At 41.9% G+C, this 22,796-nt stretch overlaps 1 protein-coding gene across 1 annotated transcript in view; it reads left to right on the top strand.

The window, feature by feature from the left end:
* The window catches only part of LOC136581748 (mucin-2-like), a 176,267-nt gene that overhangs the window by 104,783 nt on the left and 48,688 nt on the right, over positions 1-22,796 (top strand). Inside the window, exons 18-22 of the mRNA XM_066582371.1 lie at positions 5,088-5,216; positions 8,990-9,134; positions 15,668-15,717; positions 19,999-20,145; positions 21,394-22,142. Of these exons, the coding sequence (XP_066438468.1) occupies positions 5,088-5,216; positions 8,990-9,134; positions 15,668-15,717; positions 19,999-20,145; positions 21,394-22,142 (1,220 nt within the window). The remainder of the gene's footprint in view (positions 1-5,087; positions 5,217-8,989; positions 9,135-15,667; positions 15,718-19,998; positions 20,146-21,393; positions 22,143-22,796) is intronic.

Here is a 22,796-nt window from a genome sequence, read left to right as displayed (position 1 = left end):
CCTGTGTGAACCCAGCCTAAAGCTGAACTGCTGCTAGTTACAGAAAAAAAATCATATCTTTAATGTGTAGAAAATATCTTTTATATAATAGTTAAACAACATATAAGAGAGCTAGATGAAAACAACAGGTCTCTGATAGTCAGATAATTTGCATATGAAATATACATATTAAATCCTGAGTGCAATGTACGGATGCAGCAAAGTTTAACTTGATTGTGATCAGGGGCGTACCTAAAGGCTCAGGGGCCCAGGTGCAAAAGTTCAGCTGGGGCCCCCCCAGGTCCTATTTCCCCCTCGCCCCATATCTATGTCTGAGGGCCAATGTCCACGTGCGGATTTTATTTATAAAATCTGCACGTGGACCCGCACGGGAGATCCGTGCATCTTACTGCCCATAGGGATGCATTAGCATCGGTAGGGCAGCTAAAAGCATGCAGATGGGATTCCTTCCCGGTTTGCGGGTCACACGCACAGGAAAAAAACGCAGCATGCTCCATTTTCCCGCGGGTCTGCCACACGGATGGCTCCCGCGGCTTCCATTGAAGCCTATGGAAGCCGTTCGTATCCGCGGCACAGCTGCAGCTGTTTTTGTGCTGTGCCGTGGATACGTGGGAGAACAGGAGATTTTTTTAAATATTAGTGCACGTTGCACGCTGCCGGTGTGCCGAGCACGTCCGCCGACCCGAAGGAAGAAAGAAGATCCGGCCTGCACAGAGAAGAGCCCCGCAGCGTCCGGAGAGGTAAGTATAATGTATTTTCCCTCTCCATGTCCGCGGGCATGCACATATTTCACTGCGGGATTCAGCAGTGAAATCCGTGCGTGCAAGTGGGCATGAGGCCTAAGAGAGAGATAGGAAAGAGAGAGATAGGAAAGAGAGAGATAGGAAAGAGAGAGATAGGAAAGAGAGATAGGAGAGAGAGAGATAGGAAAGAGAGAGATGGAGATAGATGGATAGATAAACAGATAGATGGATAGATAAATAGATAGATGGATAGATAGGAGATAGATAGATAGATAGATCGATAGATAGATAGATAGATAGATAGATAGATAGATAGATAGATAGATAGATAGATAGATAGATAGGAGATAGATATGAGATAGGAGATAGATAGATAGATAGATAGATAGATAGATAGATAGATGATAGATAGATAGATAGATAGATAGATAGATAGATAAAGAGATAGATAGATATAGAGATAGATAGATAGGAGATAGATAGATAGAAAGGAGATAGATAGATATGGAAATAGATAGATAGGAGATAGAGAGATAGATAGGAGATAGATAGATAGATAGGAGATAGAGAGATAGAGAGATAGATAGATAGATAGATAGATAGATAGATAGATATATAGATAGATAGATATGGAGATAGATAGATATGGAGATAGATAGATATTAGATAGATATGAGATAGATAGATAGAAAGCTATGGAGATAGATATGAGATAGATAGATAGATACATAGATAGATACATAGATAGATATGAGACTAGGCAAGATAGATAGACAGACAGATAGATACATACATACCCTGGTGCCCAGACTACATCTCTGCTCAGGAGAGCAGGTGTACGCAGTGTCAGCAGGAACAGGAAGGAAGCAGCAGGGAGATGACATCTTCCCTGGCCACTCGATGTCTTGCTGTGCTGTGCCTGTGTGCTGGTAAGTCCTCTCTACTCCTTCCCCCTCCCCCTCGTCTTCCCCTGTCCTCTCTCCAAGTCCTGCCCCCTCCCTTCTCCTACTCTCCTCCTGGCTTGTGCTGTCGGCCGGACCGCACTAATTTAGCAAGCTGCAACCGACAGTGCAAAGTGAAAGTCACCAGTATATGCTGCAGGGCGGCCTCTGGGCCCCCTCAAGCGCAAGGGCCGGGTCGCCGTTGCGACCCCGGCACCCCCTACCGGTACGCCTATGATTGTGATAACTTCCTGAAATGAGTTATCTTAAGTAGTTAAAAAACTTTAGTTCTCTTAAATACATTATAAAGCTAATTAAAGGCTAAACAAACTGTAACACAGAGAGTTAGCATAACACAGTAGGCCATGGTAAACTGCAAGTAGACCATGTAGACACCAATCATAATAGCTTTCATATTTCAAAAAAATGTACAGTAGTATATACTAAACATGTATGCTGGATTCAGAACCAATAAACTGGAACTGAAGGTGGAATAACTAATGAACTTTAATGTGTTCAATTGTTCGGTCTTATTTCTTTGCTTAGTAATAAACTGAACAACAGAGGCAGCTCAACCCAAAATAAAAAGATTTAAAGAAAAAGATCACTGAATGCACATATATGCAATATCCACACATGCAATAAATCGCAAATAGGAAATGGTGCTATAGGTGTTCAATTTGATACTATGCAGCTCAATTTATATGTATATTAAAAATATCAATTATAAAAAAACCATACAAAATACAGTCAAACCTCTTGTTCCGCTGGTAATCCGTCCGAAAGCAATCAGCTAAACTTGAAACCAATGAAACTCGAGGCAATTATTTTCATAGGAATCAATGTAAATCCAATTAATACATTCTAGACATTCCAAAAAACATACCAAATCACATTTTTGTACAGTGTTTAGCACTGCTTTTTCAGCGCTGCGCTAAATGCTGTACAACGCTCCTATTCATTTCAATGGGGCATTGCCGCTGACACCAGAGAAACCGGAGACAAGGCCGGCATGGAGACTGACAGTAGGTCTGGCATCGGTGAGGCATGGGAGTGGATATTGCAGAGCACCAGAGACAGCTGTCAGTGGAGGACGGGAGCAAATATCTGAGAGCGGCAGGGAGACTGCCAGAGGGAGAGCTAAGATCAGAGAGCGCCAGCTCTGATTGGCTGAGTCAACTGAGTGACAGCCCGCTCAGCAAATCACATCCAGCACTGGATGCTCTAATTACAGCTATTCATCAATGAATGGCTGTGATTGGAGCAATCAGCAGCAAGGTCACATGGGCCAAAATAAGAAACAAGCAACGAAAGAGGCAAGATTCCAGGCTGAAGAATCGGCGAAACTGGAAACCGTCGAAAGAAGGAGGCAACGAAAGTAGAGGTATGACTGCACAACATTTTGGGAGGTTTCACCAATGGGACCCTTACAGTAAACACTAAGCCTGCATGTAAGTACTTACTGAATATAAAACTGTATCTTATTCAAATCATACACTACCAATACAACCTACTATAATCGCAAAATGAATAAATTCTTTATGTATGGTCCAAACAATATATAAAGAAACTTCATTGCAAATGACCTAATAAAAGGTTCAATTCCGAAATGCATAGGCACCGAGTCCTTATTAGCAAAGGTAAAACACCATTAAATGACCTTCAAATATCAGAAGCCGATTACCAGCACTCGCCACCACAACATAGATATCGACGTTCCTTCTCCGCCCCTGTTTGCTCCTCCTAGCATGTACACTGAAATCTTGCCCCGGTGCACCGGAACTTATTTCATGTTACCTGTCAGATGAATAAAGTTGCACTGCAGCATCTGCTAAAACCTGTTGTCCAATCGTTGAACAAATTCATAGCCATCTTGCGCAGAACGTGCAAACCTCCTAGCTGACAGGGATAATACTCCCTGTACTTCAATCAAATTGTGGTATTAGTTATGCCGGAATACACAACGTGTGTCTTGAATACACTAGGTCTTATCCTCCAATTCTTGCAATATTTAAACTTAATTCAATGGTTGGCCAGACACGGTTTAAAACTTTCTTGCTTTCTTTCTTGGTAACCAATGCGTCTGGTGAGATTAAACATATGATCTGTATGCTACCATTTAGCAGGATAACTACAAATGCTAAAGGGCCCGCATATGCCGTACTGAATTGGGTGGTTAGTGTTTACCGCGAGGGCCCCATTGGTGAAACTACCTACAATGTTCTATATGGTTTTATTCATAAGAAATATTTTGGATGTACATATAAATTGAGCTTTGTAGTAGATTTTTTAATTATTATTTATGTCTCAGCTTAGAATTCTGACTTGGTGTCGGTTCCAGTAGTGCCTTCCCTCCACCAATTCTATAAGTTACCGTCTGTGGCTGATGTTTCTATGGAAGTGGATCAGCTATATTTGATTGATGTGCTCGTTGCAAGCTGTTTTTCCATTCGTTTAATATAATGCAGCAGGTTTATTTTTGACACTGGCATCCTAGGCATTGTCTTTATTTCTATCACCACATAGACTTTTTTAAGCAAGAAAATAAGACTGAACTATCAAACCCATTAAAGGGGCACTCTGGCAAAAACACATTTTTTCATTGCTGCCCCTCTCACCTGATTGTTTGCCATGCTCTAGGTGTCTTCTATGTATATTGCAGTCACTTTTTGATACAGTGCAGTTTCCTGTCTGATGCCTATCAGGCACTGTATTAATGATGAAAATATTTTTTTTCACTTTCACATATATGATACATCAGCACTAGCTAGAGGTTATACCATTTCTGCCTCTTGGGTGGACAGTTATCATTACCTTCTATATTCATCTAAATATGCTAAAGACCATACATGTACAGTCAGGAGGATGAGCTGTGATCTGCTCTATTATAACTGTGTGATCATCATCTGTAACTATGAGTGGAGTGCCTTTATCCCCCTCTAGGCAGTTTCTGTGGTAGGGTACATGTAAAAAAAAGCACATAGACTGAGAAACTGAATAGAAACTGAACACATAACCCCAACTAGAACTAAGATAGGAAAAAGAGGCCAGACAGAAAGGAATAATTAACCAAGGTACAATAGCTCACTTATATATACTGGGGACATAGCTACATAGTGAATGAAAAAAAAAATCAGAATAGTCCTTTAACGGTTGTGAATAATTCCACTTTCATTTCATTTTATTGGTCATAAATCCAGTGTATGTTCTATATTTTTGGAGTATTAAAATCTAGTACAAGCGGACAAAATAAGTGTTATGTCGCATGTTATCAATGTTACAAAAAAATAGAAGCTTTTTTTATGTGACTAAGGGGACTGATATAAGTCATGTTAAAATTACTTAGTATATAAAGCAAGCTATACTTTGTCCACAATCTGTTTTCTTTTTTCGCACACACCAGCTGTTTTTTGCGATTTCTACAATGATGAAGATCAGTGCGACTGGCACTATAAGCCCTGTGGGGGTCATTGCATGAAAACCTGCAGAAATCCAAAAGGCTTGTGTATGTCTAACCTGAAAGGTTTAGAAGGTAAGATCCATTACATCTGTTTGTAACTTTTAAATATCTTTGATCAATAGTATATTTGGTATATACTCACAATAACCATGAGAATAGAGGCTGGAATGCAGGGGAGAGATGGACATACAAAGTTCTGCTTTCAGATATTTGTGTTGAGGTTTCTATATATTTTGTTTAGTTTTCTGTTTGCCATAATTTCTGTTTTTTCTTTGATGATGATGCCATAAGGAAATGGCCTGCAGACCTGAGGTGGAGTAGCAGCATGATAGAGAAGAAGGGAGTCGGGAAGGAATTTTTTCCCCAAAAGGGCTAATTGGCTTCTGCTCTTGTGGTTTTTTGCCTTCCTCTGGATCAACAAAACAGGAGGCTAACAGGCTGGACTAGATGGACATTGTCTTCATTTAGCCTTACGAACTATGTTACTATGTAGAGGGAGGTGAGATGTTAATTAAGATAGTGTTAAGGCTCTTTTACACAACGATTATTGCTCAAAATTCGCTCAAAAGCCATCTTTTAATCGATAATCGTTGCTTGTAAATGTGTGCCCATCGTGCACTTACCATGCACTTTCCGTCCATCGCTGAGCTCAACTCAACTTAAACTCCGCTGTCCCTGATAAGAGGGAACGCACGCTGAGTTCTCTGTGGGCAGCGCTAATAACATTCTTTCAGCTGCTGTCCCACTGGAGAACTAGAGAACCGCCAACTGTTCTTTAAATACATGCAAATGAAGCTAGTTAGCTACTAATGGTCTGATTAACCCATTAGTAGCTAATCCAATATGATCGCTCAAAACTGTCAGTGACTGACGAATTTTGAGCAATCATCTGTGTGCGTAAATGGGGCTTTAGGGTTGGTGGGTTCCCTGAGGTGCTTTCTGTGGGTCTCAATTTTTCTCTCACCAATGACTTCAACCTTTTTTTAACCACAATTCTGGATGTCAATAAATTCATGCATAAATTCTAAAGCCACCAATTTCAAAACCCACAATCTGCATTTTTATCCTGTGGAGTCAAGAGTAGATGCGATGGAAAAATTTTAAATGCTTGTCGAAAAGGAATTAAAAAAGTTACATGATCCATTACCTAACAACATTGCTCATTCTAATTTGTGATCTGCCCAGAGATCAGCCATACAGTCATTAAAGAATGACAAAGATATAGTTATCAGAATTACTAATTAAGGGGTTCTCTTGTAGTCATTGACACTAATATTTATACCTTTCACATTCGTGCCATGTGGTCTGAAAGCCAGACTTACCATAGGTTAACACCTAATTCTACTAGAGAATATAAGCACGAGCTTGATAGATTGTTGCGAGATGGCTTACTTTCGGGGTACTAAGCAACAGGTGGATTATATTTTGGTGGAGAATCCTGTAATTACCACCATGCATGCTCTCCTCAAGATACTTAAAGGGGTTGTCCCGCGCCGAAACGGGTTTTTTTTTATTTCAACAGCCCCCCCATTCGGCGCGAGACAAACCCGATGCAGGCACCTAAAAAAAAATCCGCACAGCGCTTACCTGAATCCCCGCACTCCGGTGACTTCTTACTTACCGGTTGAAGATGGCCACCGGGATCTTCTCCCTCGGTGGACCGCAGGGCTTCTGTGCGGTCCATTGCCGATTCCAGCCTCCTGATTGGCTGGAATCGGCACGTGACGGGGCGGAGCTACCAGGAGCCGCTCTCAGGCACGAGCGGCCCCATTGAGAAAAGAAGAAGACCCGGACTGCGCAAGCGCGTCTAATCTGGCGATTAGACGCTGAAAATTAGACGGCACCATGGAGACGGGGACGCTAGCAACGGAACAGGTAAGTGAATAACTTCTGATAACTTCTGTATGGCTCATAATTAATGCACAATGTACATTACAAAGTGCATTAATATGGCCATACAGAAGTGTATAGACCCACTTGCTTTCGAGGGACAACCCCTTTAAGGGAACTTGCCCTCCTCCTATGACACCAATAGTTGCAGGCATTGGCTCTCTGAATGAGAGGCTTGATTCCCTTCTTCAGCCCCTCATTCAGAGAGTCTCTGTTAATTTGTGAGATTCTATTGTTGTTCTGTATAGCCTCCAAGACAGAACATGGCTATCACGTGATGTGAGCTCATTGTATACCAAGATTAGAAAACACACATGATCATTAATCGCCTTAGAACACTATCTTACAAAAATCTAACCAATATTCCTTGGATCTTCAGGATTTCATCTAATTGGTTGCAATTTATCTTATGTCACACCATTTTTTTTGTTTGATGGTGTTTATTCACAGACAAAAGGAGCATTGATGGAGGCAAAACATTCCCCATCTATTGCAAATTTTGTTATGTAATTTTGGGAAGATATTTATATTTGAACTCTAGATAATCATGTTCTCTGGTATGGCAGATGACCTCCTTATCTGGAGGCATCCTGTACCTATTATTTCAGATTTCTGTGAGTATATTAACAATGAGTTTAACTTGCAATTTTCATATTTTTGCATCCTGAAAAAATATTTCTGGATTTGCAACTCATCAGTACACCAGGCCAGGTTGTCTGTATACTTACCTACTGGAAACCTATGTGTAGAAAACCTATTTTAATGGCTAACAGTAATTACCTATACATTGAAAGCAATACCAATGGGTGAATTGATAAGATCTAAAAGGAACTGTACACTGGATAGTGATTACCATATGGAGGTGGCTGATGTTGATGGATCTATAACTAAAAGAGATTAGGAGGACAGAGAGCAAAGAAAACTACTATTACAGAGGGCTGTAATTCACTTGGGGCGCCACCCCTCTAGCCCCGTTCCCTCTCACTTTGCTATGGCGAATCCCTGTGAGAAGCCCTATAGCCCTACCCCCTCTCTCTGCGCTATGAGGATTCCCCTTGGGGATGCCCAGAGCAGGAAGAGAGAGTGGGGCTATGGGTTAAACACCACGTAGTAGGGAGAGAGAGAGTGGGGCTATGGAAAATGAATGCATAGCAGGAAGAGACAGCAAGGGGCTAATCCCCCATAGCCCAACTCTCTCTCTCTCTCTACCTGCTATGGGGAAATCCTGAAGCCCTGTGGGACTACATTTCTCTCTCCTCCTGGAGCAGCTGCACTCTTTTAAAGCAACATGCTGCTGCAGTGATGGGCAATTTTCATGCGCATAAGGCTCAGGTCTTCTGTGCATGAAAAATTGCCAGTTCACACGATTTTCAGCACGGTATAGGCGCAATTTTTTTCACGCACCTATACAGCACTAAAACCATTCTCATGTGAACAAGACCTTATAGAGATTTGACAATGAGGGCACCCACCCACTGGCGTTTGCGTTTTCCGCGGGGAAAAAACGCAGCGTTTTCTGCGATTTTTCCGCGCGTTTTTCGCGGCGTTTTCCGCGATTTTTCCGTTAATTTCCATTGACATTCATGGGTGCATTAGGAGAAAAATAAGGACACGTATGCAACTGACAGTTCCTATGTTAAAAACGCAAACGCAACGCGAAAAAAAACGCCAGTGGACAGGAACACATGTTATATCTATGCCTGTGCAGGAAAAACGCAAAACGCAGGTAAAAAAACGCCAGTGGGTGGGCGCCCTAAAGGTTGATTTTTAAATGCTGATAAACTGATCCAATGTTTGTGATAGTTGAAGAGCTTGAATTTAACAGGGATTCTGACAGGAAATAAAAAAAAGCAGATGGATGGTCACAAGATATTACTCATTACTGTATATATTGTTTAAGTCAATTTGTTTTAATTTTATTATTGCAATTAGCTATATAATTTTATGTCTTGTAGGATGTTACCCCAAGTGTACTGCAGATAAACCTTTCTTTGATGAAGATGACATGAAGTGTGTGTCCCAGTGTGGCTGCATGGACCAAGAAGACAATTACTACATGGTTGGAGAGACGGTTGAATCCTGCAATGTCTGTGAGATCTGGTAAAATGTTTTGTCTTCCTGTGGCATTCTCTAGGACAAATTCACAATGTGAGACTCATGCTTTGACAATATGAGAAAAACACAAAAATGGCTTATAATGCTTTATAGGGCAATAGTGTTGGGTAAAATGAAAGATGAAAAGTGTGAATGAATTGTGAATGAATCCCGAATGAAGTGTGAAAGAATTTTAATTGGCACCTTTATCTAAAATATATTTATCTGTTAACATTATCCCAATATCCTTTTCTGCACTAAGTAGTACAATTTGACTCACAGCCCTCACATTTAAACGTCACATCCATACTTTTAATACCCTGTCCAACACAAGAACATTTTCCGTATCTGTCCCTTTTTCATACAAGATAGTATGCATAACGATATTATGCTTGCTAGATTACTACAACATCCTCCTCTTTGGTTTGCCAGACACTGTCTTTATTCGGTTTTTAAGGACGTTTTACCAGGAAAGGCATGCTTCCCCTATCTACAGCATGAATAATAAATGTCTGAATGCTGGGGGGTCTGTGGATAGGGGATAAATGTCGTAGGTGGCGTAACCCCTTTATCTCTGCTTCATGACTAGACTATCTCTCCTTGTGTTCCTTTAATTATGTCCTTCTCTGTCAGTCACTCTACTGGTAACCCATTATACAAACAATCCAATTCTAAATCCTCAATATAACCTTCAAAATTTTATCCTACAGTATTTTGCTCCATTCTTCCTTTCTATTCTATTTCACAGATAGCACATCACATGTACAATAACCTCATCTTTACCACTTTAATCACCTCATTAAACATATACAGCTCTGTCATGTCTTCACTCTCTTTTAGAACCCTTTCTTTCTATTCAACATTATCCAGCTGAACAAACCTTTAAACTCTTTCTTAAAAGTTACCCTTCAATAAGCATATTGGCAACTTGATCTAAAGAGTCCCTTAACTTGTATTCAACTCCACCGCTATGTAGAGTGGTGGAGGCAGTGCTTCTCACTCCATCCACTGAATGGACAGAGTGGCAGAGCTGCTCCAGTTGTTAAGCCCTGTGCACTTATCAGTGGTGCAGACTGTGAAGAAGAGAATAGGCACCCTGAGCATCATGAAGAAGACTCAACCAGTGATACTTCCATGGGATAAAACATTAAGAGGCACTCCAGGCATTGGGGAAGGAGGCCCTTCCCCCTTTTATCATATCACCACTAAGAAGATCACATCCCTGTTAGGGAAGTGTGTGACAGAAGAGATGCATCTTCTTAATGTTCACAGGATGTGATGTGGCTAGAGAGTTACAGCCCAGAAGATCACGCCCTATTAGGCAGAATGAAAAGGGACTACGTTTCATTCCCCCCCCCCCACCCCCACCCCCCAAGTGAATCAGCGGCCAGAAAGATATCAATAGAGCACCATCTTGCTTTAGAGTGATGCAGCAACAAGCAGCATCTAAAGTGGCCTCTTAAGAAAAGAACAGCAATGGCAGCCATATCCCCATGCTAGGGAGAGGCCAGGGACCTAGACAGAAATGGGCCAAGTAGCTGGAAGTCTTCAGAACTGAGAGAGACCTGCCTAAAAATCTGCACAATGAGTGCTGTACAGATGAAGAAAAGACGCAAGACAGTGAGTCACAGCAAGAAGAGTAAACAGGGCACTCGTGTGTGTAAGCAGAGGAAGAGAGAGAGAGATTGAGAAATATTTTGGGGCCACTGTATGCAAGTTGACCAGTACTCCGGGACAAAAGAATTGTTGCAGCCAGACTGAGAAGAACTGAGAATTCCCCATGTTGAACAGTCAGGAGTCCAAGAGATCCATAGGCAGGTATGTCTGAAACATAAGTGACTCTGGAAAGAAAACTACGAGATCATTGAATTGGTGATGCTCCAGTCGACAAACTAATGAAAGACATATGCTTTAGGGCCACAGACCCACTTATAGAGACTACTTTGGAGTGTTAAACTTACAGTACCCAGTGTTACGTAGGCCGATGCCGATCCACTGCATCGGCCTACCGTGTGGAACCACACGGTAGCATAGATAGCTGACACTAAGGCAAAGACTGAGCAAATGGGTGGACTCGGTACAAAAGGATGAGAACGGGCCTTACCCTAAACTTAGATGGGCTAAAATTTCCATTACATAGAGATACTCCTGAAGGTGGAGAAATCCAGGAAGCCTTTCCTATCCCTGACTCCTAGACTTCCCTAACTACCTGGTGAGGATAGGAATCCAGAGTCAGCTGCACAGAGGCACGCAGATTTGGAGGAGTGGATGTAAGGTGGGAACCGGAGGCAGTCCTGTGCAGAGACCACAGATACAAGGAATAGATAGAAAAACAAGAACCCAGAAGCAAACACACAGAAAGCTGGATAGATCCAAAGACACAGAAATAATCCAGCTAAGAATACACAAAGAACTAAATACAGACAAGATAGCTGCAGCCGCAGCTTTTATGCAGTCACACAGGAAATTACAACAACACCAAGCATTCTGGGAAAGGTCTGGGGAGCTTAAATAGGAGGATGATTGCAAATCCTCAGAAGCTGGGTGGAGGAGCCAGACACAGTAATCCTGTGAATGCTGGAAGAAACAGAAGCAGACTGAGGAGACAGGACGACACCTCCGTCTGCTAGACCTAACACCCAGGTTACTGGTAGTTAGAATTTGTTGGTAGAGAGATAAGAAAAGGTTAATTACTTGAAGAGGTTGCGTGGTTTGAAGATAAAAAATGTTAAGGGCTGGGCATGAGTTAAAATTAAAAAAATAAAATGTACTTGCCTGTCTTTTACTAGTTACCGCTGCCCCATCCTCTACCACCAGAAGTCAATATAATAGAAGAGAAGCAGCATCCACGGATCTTTATCTCAACACTTTAATTATCCAGCAAAAAACAACGTTTCAACCTTATAAAGGTCTTTGTCAAGTTCAAATAACACAGTGCACAGACACAAACTTATATGTACATGAACCACTCCCCTTGACCAATACAGACACCCGACATAAACTTACATAAATTAAAAGCAACCATAGACATAAAACAGACCTGATGAATGGACGGACCAGATGGGATAGATGGAACTGTCAGCTGCTTCACATCAAGTCCTCAATCAGCGCTACCACCAGAAGTCAGGTGACTGCCACGGTCAATCAGAGACTGCGACATCACCATCCTAAACTCCTGGCATCATGGCACCCAGGATGTGAGCACTGATGCCAAGAGTTCAGGATGGTGATTATGCTGCCTCTGATTGGCTGCCGTTGTCACATGACTTCCAGAGGCGCAGGTCGGGGATGGGACAGCGGGAAATGGTTGGGCAATTATGATTAAGCAAGATTTATTGCTAAAAGGGCACTTGCTTAAGTTACCATTTGCTCTGTGTTGAAAAAAAGGTGGATAAACATAACTCTTTAAATGTAACATTTATATATTGTGTCTTCCTATGGAGCGAAATAGTGGATGGTATCTTAGGGCTTAGTCACACGGGCGCAGATGCGCCCGTGTGACGGAGCCTTTACTGCATGAAGAAGACGAGCGCACTTCAGGACGGACGACTCCCCACAGCGCTGAAGAAAGAACACATGACCGGCAATGCAGCTGGTCACATGTTCTTTCTTCCGGCGGTGCGGAGATTCGTCCGCATCTGTAGTGCTACCGTCTTTTAGTGCAGTAACTCGGGTGCTGATGCGCCCGTATGACGGAGCCTTTACTGCATGAAGAAGACGAGCACACTTCAGGACGGACGACTCCCCACAGCGCTGAAGAAAGAACACATGACCGGCAATGCAGCTGGTCACATGTTCTTTCTTCCGGCGGTGCGGAGATTCGTCCGCATCTGTAGTGCTACCGTCTTTTAGTGCAGTAACTCGGGTGCTGATGCGCCCGTGTGACGGAGCCTTTACTGCATGAAGGAGACGAGCACACTTCAGGACGGACGACTCCCCACAGCGCTGAAGAAAGAACACATGACCGGCAATGCAGCTGGTCACATGTTCTTTCTTCCGGCGGTGCGGAGATTCGTCCGCATCTGTAGTGCTACCGTCTTTTAGTGCAGTAACTCGGGTGCTGATGCGCCCGTGTGACGGAGCCTTTACTGCATGAAGAAGACGAGCACACTTCAGGACGGACGACTCCCCACAGCGCTGAAGAAAGAACACATGACCGGCAATGCAGCTGGTCACATGTTCTTTCTTCCGGCGGTGCGGAGATTCGTCCGCATCTGTAGTGCTACCGTCTTTTAGTGCAGTAACTCGGGTGCTGATGCGCCCGTGTGACTAAGCCCTCAGAATCTTATGCAATATTTAAGTATTGAACCCTCCTGTGGAGTGATGAACTATAATTGTTTCTGTTTAGTAAATTTTACTTTACAGAATGCAATTGCCTCCTCTTCTGTCTGTTACTGCTGCTCCATCACATAACATCCATCTGCATCTTTCATTTATCTGACATCACTAGAACTGCTCTGCTCTCTGACCTCTTCTATCTACATTTCCAATAAAAAGTAAATAAACCCTTTAAAATCACCTGGAATTCTGCATTGATTGCTACATATGCAAGAAAAATAAATGAACTCTTTGAAATTGCCTAGTTTTCTGCATTAATTCCTAATTCTATGTCACAATTCTAGATAAATACAATCTATGGGCTTAGTCACATGGGTGTTTTTTTGCGCGATTTGCAGGTGCGTTTGCGATCCGCATCTATATAGACCATCTATATGCTTTGCAATGGGAGCGGTCACATGAATTCATGATTGGGTGAGTGAGTGCTGCCTCTGATTGGCTGAGCACTGTGACCAATCAGAGGCAACTCTCAGCTATTGAATGACAGCTGAGAGCTCCCTCTGATTGGTCACAGTGCTCAGCCAATCAGAGGCAGCACTCACTCATTCATGAATGGATGAGCGAGTGCTGCCTCTGATTGGCTGAGGGCTGGGACCAATCAGAGGCAGCCCATTCACCAGGCGGGGATTTAAAATCCCCGCCTGCTGAGTACTGCAAAAGCAGTTCAGGAGAAGAGCCGGCAGGACGCGGCTGATCCCTGGCAGCTGCAAAAAGGTGAGTATATATGTATACATATATATTTATTTTTTTTACACTTTTTTGGATGGTTTTCAAGGAAGGGCTCATATTTTAAGCCCTTCCCCGAAAATTACTACAGCGCTTGCCGGCAGCCCATTGCTTTCAATGGAGCCGACTGTATTGCCAGCTCCATTGAATTAAATGGGAGAACATCGTTCTCCTCTGCCACAGCTGTGGAGGAGTAGCGGGCAGCGCTCTTTTTGAGCATAATACGCCCGTGTGACTGAGCCCTTTGAGCTGATATTTTTTCAGCCGTGACGTTGGCTTTGGTCATGCAATTTTTGGTGCGCATCAGTTTTGTGCACAAAAATACATGTGAAAAAATGCCCATGTGACTGAGCCCTAACTAAATAACATGCATAACATTTGTACCATTCATGTCTTTAATTGAGCACATTTAAAAATCATCCACTGTTCAGGCATAAAAAACCTACTATCAATATTATTCACTTTACTTGTCAATGATCTTAATGTTATGGCTGATTGTTGCATATATATAAAAATGGCCACTGCAAAAGACTAGGAAATTCTCTGTAAGTAAAATATAGAAATAGAAGATGGACATAAAAAATATAAAGGAAAAAAAATCTTAGGATTTAAACCTTGGATTTATCTATAACTTCCAATTTACTAATAATGACAATATAATACGTAATTTAAATTACCGTTTATACTTGAGTATTAGCCAACCTGAGTATAAGCCGAGTCAATAAGTTTTACGAAAAAAAACTGGTAAAAATTATAGACTCGAGTATAAGCCTAGCTATACTCGAGTATATACTAGGTAAAGGAAAAATGCAATACTGACCTCCCAGCCGGCGTCTGTTTCCCTGGCGCGATGGTCTACCCGTTGGTGCGGCAAGCTGTTTTAGAATTCTCCCCAGTGTCTTCTCCCTGCTCGTCTTTGAATTCCCCCGCCGTAAGTGCTGTGTAAGTAAGCGCTGTCATTGGATCGAGCGGCAGCCAATCACAGCCAGCGCTTGATCAACCAATCACAGCCATTCAGTGATGTCATCCACTGAATCCACTGTGAATGATCGAGCGCCGGCTGTGATTGGCTGCCACTCGGTGCAATCACCGCGCTTACCTACACAGTACTGACAGTGGGGGAATTCAAAGCTGAGCAGGGAGATGACAGCAGGGAGAATTCTCATGCAGCTTGCTGCACCGCCGGGGAGACAATCGCGCCAGGGACACAGACGCAGGCAGGGAGGTGAGCATTGTGGGGGTTTTGTTGTGTTTTTTTTTTTTTACCTCACTCGAGTATAAGCCGAGAGGAACTTTTTCAGCATAAAAAAATGTGCTGAAAAACTAGACTTATACTCGAGTATATATAGTATGTATATGAAGGTGCTGACTTACGCTGATATATAAAATAGCTCAGACTGAAATGCTCGTGTTTGCTGTTTCTTTTCTTGTTAACATTTTATGTTTTTTCAAAATACCTTTGCATTTCTTTTCAGTAATTGCACAACACAAGGAATTGAGTGTCATTATGATATAGATGGTACCGGTATGTTGCTATAATTGAATTAATCATAGAAAGTAATATAAAATAATAATTAAAATTTAGAAAATATAAAATCTAATATAGTGTTGCTTTTGGGTGTTATATGTAAATTGTTGCTATACACTAAACATAATTTTATTTTTTTGTGGACGTAAAGGGCATGATTAATTATTAATCTGCAAACATTTGGAGAATTTAAAGTGTTATTTTTCTATTTTAATAAATATACATTGACAAATTATCATAATTATAATGATTGTAATAATGCTTAATTAAAATTTAAAATTCTTATCAGAATTGAAGAATGTAACAGAATATGAAGTGTAAAAATATAAAAAAATCTTTTAAAAAGATGCTGTAATTGTAGACAATTGGGGCTGCCTCAGTGGTGCATGGATAGGATCTCACTCCGTAAAAAGACAAAAAAGCATCTAAATAAAATGCTACGGTAAATATATTTCTTAGTCCATATAATGTGAGGTTTTGGTGCAATCCTGAACCTTTCTCAAACATCTGTCAATAAAATAAAATAACAGTAAATGAAAAAAATCTATGTTCTAAACCATTATATCTAGCATATAACGATAACATTATAATCCACATACAATAAACAGAAAAAATTGCTGTTGCAGCGATTTTGGGATTGCTGCTCGGCTGATAGTCTGGGGCAGGTTTTGTAGGTGGTTCTGCGTCTTCTAGCCCTGGTGGCTGTGGTATTAGGTGAGACATCCTTAAGCCGCACCTGTGGGCAATTGTCATAGCTATTCAGTGTGTCTGATGCTGGATAGAATTGCCGTTGAATCTTCAGTCTAGCTCTGACTGTGATCGCAGTCAGAGTTCACTTCTGGACCCATCACTTGCCTGCTGCATCTAAGCTAAGTTTGTGTTTCTTTTCTTTTGTGTTTCTTATGTTATTCCCCTGTCCCATGTAGGGTTAACTAAGGATCGAGGTACGAGGTCAGGTACGTCCTTGTCAGGGCAAATTGCCTGCGTTAAGGCAGGTCCCTGTCCCTTAGGTTATTTAGATAGGGAAAGAGTTTCTAGGTTTTTGCTTATTATTGTTTTGATGCAGCATGTTTGTCTATTGTGCGAGATCTGCGGGTTACAGATCCAGCACCTCCTAGGTGTATGAACATGATATATTCAACGGCCCATACTTACTTGGTGGGATCTTTGTTTACATGTGAGATGGATCCCATTGGGGAATGTCAGCTCAGCTAAACTCGCTGACGATTGAAGTTGTTGAGTTTAAACAGCGGCATCTGACTTTGGCAGCTCCAGGAAAGGAGCCTAAAATTGATTTACCTGACAGACTCTCTGGAAACAGGCCAGAATTTATTTCCTTTAGAGATTCTTGCAGGCTTTTTTTTAGGTTTTGTCCTGTTTCCTTGGGTGATGAGTCACAGAAGGTAGACATCATTATTTCCAGGTTGCAGAGGGCTCTTCAGTCGTGGGCTTTTTCCTTGCCAACTTCCTCTGAAGCCTTATCCTCTGTGGATAGTTTTTTCTGTGCCCTAGGTTTAATCTATGACTGTGATGGCGAACCTAGGACACGCGTAGCCATTTTCGCTGACATGCGGCCCCATACAGAGAAGTATGGGGCCGCATGCCGATAAAGCATTGCTGTAGACACTCTGTGCCGGAGGTCTGTAGGCCAAAACAACAGAACTCCGGAACAGAGCGTCTAGTTCTGGGACTTCCGGTTAGGCTGCTGACCTCACTTCCGGTCGGCGGAGCAGGAAGCTGACACACCAAGCTGAAAAGTTTGCCAATCACCGATCTATGACAATCCCGAGAGGGTATCACTGGCAGAGGGAAAGATCAGACGTTTACATCAGGGAGACTCTCCTGTTGAGGATTTCTGTACTGAATTCTTCCGCTGGGCGACAGAGACTCTGTGAAATGACCCTGCTTTGTGAAGTCAGTTTTACTATGGCCTGTCTAATAATATTAAAGATCTATTGGTTGTCTATCCAATGCCCCGCAGCCTTGATGATACTATGTCCTTTGCCATCAGAGTTGACTGTCGGATTAGAGAAAGGCAAAGCGAGCCGTCCGCTATTTCATCTTTCATGCCTACTGGTGGGAAGGAACCCATGCAATTGGGTTCATTAGTTGGCAACATCAGGAGGGGAGAGAAGTGGCGGTCTAAAGGGTGGTGCTTTGCATGCTATCATACTGGCCGTTTGTTTCAGAATTGTCCTCATCGTCAGCCTTGGATGGAGGAATTAGGGGGCCTGAAGATGGAGGGAAAGTCCATCAAGGGCCACTGATTCCTTGGATGGCATCCTCCAGGCTGGTTCTACCCGCTGAGATCCTTCTTGGGGATGATAGTGATCAAACCTAAGTTTTTCTTAATTGTGGAGCAGGTATTAACCTAATCCATCATGAGTCGGTCAAACACTAGGGGTTGGAGGTAAAATCTTTTTATATACTCATTCCTGTGACCACCATTTACACCTCTCCATTATCACAGAAGTTTTGTGTTTCGGATATATGTTTAAAGATCGGATTTTTCCATACCGAGATCATCACTCTATATGTCATGGAATCCCTTCCAGCACAGGTAGTCTTAGGCCTATACTGTGGTTGTGTTTGAATAATCCTCTGGTAGAATGGGAGAAGAGAGACATCTCTATTTAGTCTGGCTGATGCTGGACAGCGTTGCCGTTAAATCTTCAGTCTAACTCTGACTGTGGTCTCAGTCAGAGCTCGCTTCTGGATTGTTCATTTGCCTGCTGCATCTAAGCTAAGTTTGTGTTTCTTTTCTTTTGTGTTTCTTATGTTATTTCCCTGTCCCACATAGGGTTAACTAAGGACTGAGGCATGAGGTCAGGTACGTCCTTTTCAGGGCTAATTGCCTGTGTTTAGGCAAGTCCCTGTCCCTGAGGTTATTTAGATAGCGAAAAAGTTCCCCTGTTTTTGTTTATTATTGTCTTGACGCAGCATGCGTGTTTATTGTGCGAGATCTGCGGGTTACTGATCCAGCACGTCCTGGGTGGACGTGTCAATTACATTGCAGTAATAATGCAATATTTGCTGGAAAAATAAACTGTGGCCCCTTAAATGCATACAAAAGAACTACCAAAAACGTTAAGGTTTTGAAATAACCCTTTCAATATATACAAGTAAATTAAAAGTGTATAATATTCTGACTGCTAAAGTCAACATGTTCTTCCATCCCTAATCATATAGCAAGCATCAAATCAATGTTACCAGCTGTGCAATAGAAGCAAATATACACAGTTTAAATGTAGACCACGCTAGGATCATATTGAACAAGAAACATTAAACTTAGCAAACTGATAAACTATACAAAAAATCCCAGCACTTCCTCCCTTACGGCTCGGTCAGACAAGCGGTTTTTTGCACGCCTACGTGTGCAAAAAAATGCGCTCCACGGATCTGCAAAATGTGCGTGACTGAAGCTCCGTGCTTTATTTTATATGTGCCCAAAATAGTGTGTGCAGGCCTTCAACAGGCAAAGTTTCAGATGCCCGATCACTGGAGCAGCTGTGCTTGTAGAAGCGCAGCGGTTCCACGAAGGTCCCTTCATCACTGAACACTGTGACAGCACTGTCACAGAGTTCAGTGGTGATGGGTTTCCCCATGGTCATAAAAAATTCCCCTGTCACACCTGTGGCAGAGGACCATGATGCTATCCCATTGCTTTTAATTGGGCTGGCACTGCTGCTGCCCCATTGAAAGCAGGGGGATAAAGGCAACCCCTGCAGCGATGCTTTTCGGGGGTGGCTTGAAATATAAGCCCTACCCCGAAAATCATCCCTAGCTATTAAAAAAAATAAATAAAAAACTTAACTCACCAAGAAGCGCTGTCCTGCTTTTCTCTTCATCCCCATCAGTCTTCATCTGTATTCTGGTGGCCGGGTATTGAAAAATCCCAGCCTCCAAAAAGTGCTGCCCGATTGGCTGAGCGCTGTGACCAATCAGAGGTAGCGCTCAGCTGTCATTCAATGAATGGTTGAGCGCTGCCTCTGATTGGCTGCGCACTGTGACTAATCAGAGGCAGCTACGGTTTTGCTACGTCTAGAAGTTCCAATGAGGTTGTCTCCAACCACACCATCTGCCTCTAAGAGGAATATCCCAGAATCAATTATGTAGGAAACATGTCAGGGAGCTGCATAAAATGGTAAACTATACAGTATCGTACTCTCCCTTTATGTCCTGTCTGTAATTAATTTCAACTGTATGACTTAATTGCAAACAACTGAACAGATTTCTTTGACGTATGACTTTTCCTGTTTTTTTTTTTGTTGTTGCAAGATTGTAATTGTGAGTATGAAGGACAGTTGATGCAAATTGATGAAATAATCCAAGTGGATAATGGCTTTGGTGGCTGCAAACAAGTGTACTGTGGAATAGATGGCACCGTTGAATTCCCATGTTATACAACCATAGAAACAACCACAGGTAACACTTTAACCTAACTACTAAAACTTTAGATTATTTTGATTTAACTTCATTTGTGGTCACACACTTCTAATCTTTTAGGTTACGGTACAGTGCAATAGGCACATTTTCATTTTTTGTAGTATTATAGGGATAATCAATCACATGTAGCAAATTTGTTGGACAAACTATTTTGATTGAAAATCAGATCCAGTCTAATACTAATAATTTTTATGTAGCACATCACTATACAAGTCAAGGCGCAGTCAGACGAGCGTGTTTTAGGTCCGTGGCAAATGAACGCTTCTAAAAGAACCAATGGGTTACTATAGAAGCGTTCATATGCGAGGAATTTGCAGCGCAAAATGGCCCGCACCTAAAAAAGATAGAACATTGGCTATCTGTGGTGCGCGCCGGCAAGAGTTTCCATTGACTCCTATGGGAGCAGGAGTCTATGTAAACTCCTGTGCTGGCAATAGCTTCCCCCACTGCTTACAGCAGGGCATTTAAAAAGTGCTTCTGCTTAAAACCATTACGCTATCATGTGTACACGCTATTGACTATATAAACACTGGATTTCCTAGTTGTTATATCTCACTTCATTTTATGAGGATTTGTATTGCATTGTTTTTTTTTTTTTCTTTTCCTGCAGCTAGGGCTTATTTGAGGGCTTTCACAGTAGGATTTCCTACTGTCAAAGTTGCATCGCATCCCATGAAAACCGTGTTTTCGTGCGAAGCAATGCAACAGAGAGAAAGGCTCTGCTTTAAAAAACACTGTTCTATCTTTTGCAGTTGCGAATTTTAAGCGCTTCTAAAAAAACGGACATGTGACTGCTTTTATTGGAAAGCATTGGTTCTAATATATCCGTTTTTTAAAGGGGCCTATTAATTCGAGCAAAATTCGCTGGTCTGACTGAGCCCTTAGATGCGCGGATTCTGCACGTCTAACAATTGTCCATGTGACTGCTTCTATACTAACCCCCTTGGTTCCTCTAGAGGCGCTTTCTGTGAGCAACTCTCATGCGTGCCCACAGCGCCCATGTAAAAGAGCCCTTATAGTGACTTTTGAGAGAACAGAAATACATGTGATTTCCAGGGGCAGGTTACCATGAGATCACAGTAAGTAATAACTAAAGAAGCTAATACTAGCTGATTTCTATATACTGGAGGATTAGGAACATAATGAATGAAAAAAAATCACTGGAGTGTCCCTTTAACCCAGGCTCTTAAGAAAGATTATAATAACATTATCATTTTATTTCAACAGGAAGCCTAGAATCCTCCACCACGCAAATGTCAACAGAATCCACACCATCTACAACATTATCTACACCATCCACAACATTATCTACACCATCCACAACATTATCCAGACCGTCCACAACCTTAACTACACCATCCACAACCTTGACTACACCGTCTACAACCTTGACTACACCGTCCACAACATTATCTACACAGTCCACAACATTAACTACACAGTCCACAACATTAGCTACACAGTCCACAACATTAACTACACCGTCCACAACATTATCTACACCATCCACAACATTATCTACACCGTCCACAACATTAACTACATCATCCACAATATTATCTACACCGTCCACAACATTAACTACACCATCCACAACATTATCTACACAGTCCACAACATTAACTACACCATCCACAACATTAACTACATCATCCACAATATTAACTACACCGTCTAGAACATTAACTACACCGTCTACAACATTAACTACACCGTCTACAACATTAACTACACAGTCCACAACATTAACTACATCATCCACAATATTAACTACACCATCTACAACATTAACTACACAGTCCCTAACATTACCCCCACCAATCACATTAACTACACCGTCCACAGCATTAATTATACCGTCCACAACACATCCAGCATCCTCAGGTTTTTCACGGCAAACAGAGAATGATGTAATAATTCAAAGTACAGAAAAATTCAATATCTCACTACCAGTTTTTAAAACTACTCAAAAGCAGGTATGTAGTCTATTTATGTATTAAATATAAATCGTGTCTTTAAAATCATAGACTAAGTATATATTTGTATAACAATTCAGTCTTAACTATTTGTTGTCTTGTAATTTTGTTATACTACAACTACCTTTCTTCAAAGAATATGCACTCAGTACAATCATGTTAAAAGGCTATGTGCACCTTTGACAAGGAAAAAATATTATATAGAATGTACGCTGCGGGTGTGGACCCATTGTGTCAATGTTTGATTTGGCTTTGGACTATGCATGAGGGCTGCTCTATAGGTTCCCCTGGTTTTCACTCTGTAACCCCATTTTGAGGGATCTGATCTATGCTGCACGGAACCCCCAGGTTGTTTCCAGAAGATTAGTCTCAGTGCAGTAACAGCTGATCTAGACAGGTCAAAAGGCGCCAGAGAGTTCTAATAAAAAGATAGGCAATTACGGAGTCAGAATAATAGGTCAAGATCACGATAGGTGAAGTCATGTAAGACAGTAAATCAGGTTGGAGGTCAAGGCAGGCAGCAATCAGGCAGCACATAGTCAGAAACAAACTGAAGTTGGGACAGTAAGAATTCAGGAAAGCAGGGTATATAGGCAAGGGTCAAAATAAGAAGGCAGAGTACTGGAACACCTTCACTTGTAACACCAGGAACAC

The sequence above is a fragment of the Eleutherodactylus coqui genome, chromosome 11, assembly GCF_035609145.1.
Source record: "Eleutherodactylus coqui strain aEleCoq1 chromosome 11, aEleCoq1.hap1, whole genome shotgun sequence".
NCBI classification, from domain to species: domain Eukaryota; kingdom Metazoa; phylum Chordata; class Amphibia; order Anura; family Eleutherodactylidae; genus Eleutherodactylus; species Eleutherodactylus coqui.
The sequence above is the reverse complement of the archived record's forward strand: the minus strand, read 5'-3'. Positions and strand labels throughout refer to the sequence as shown.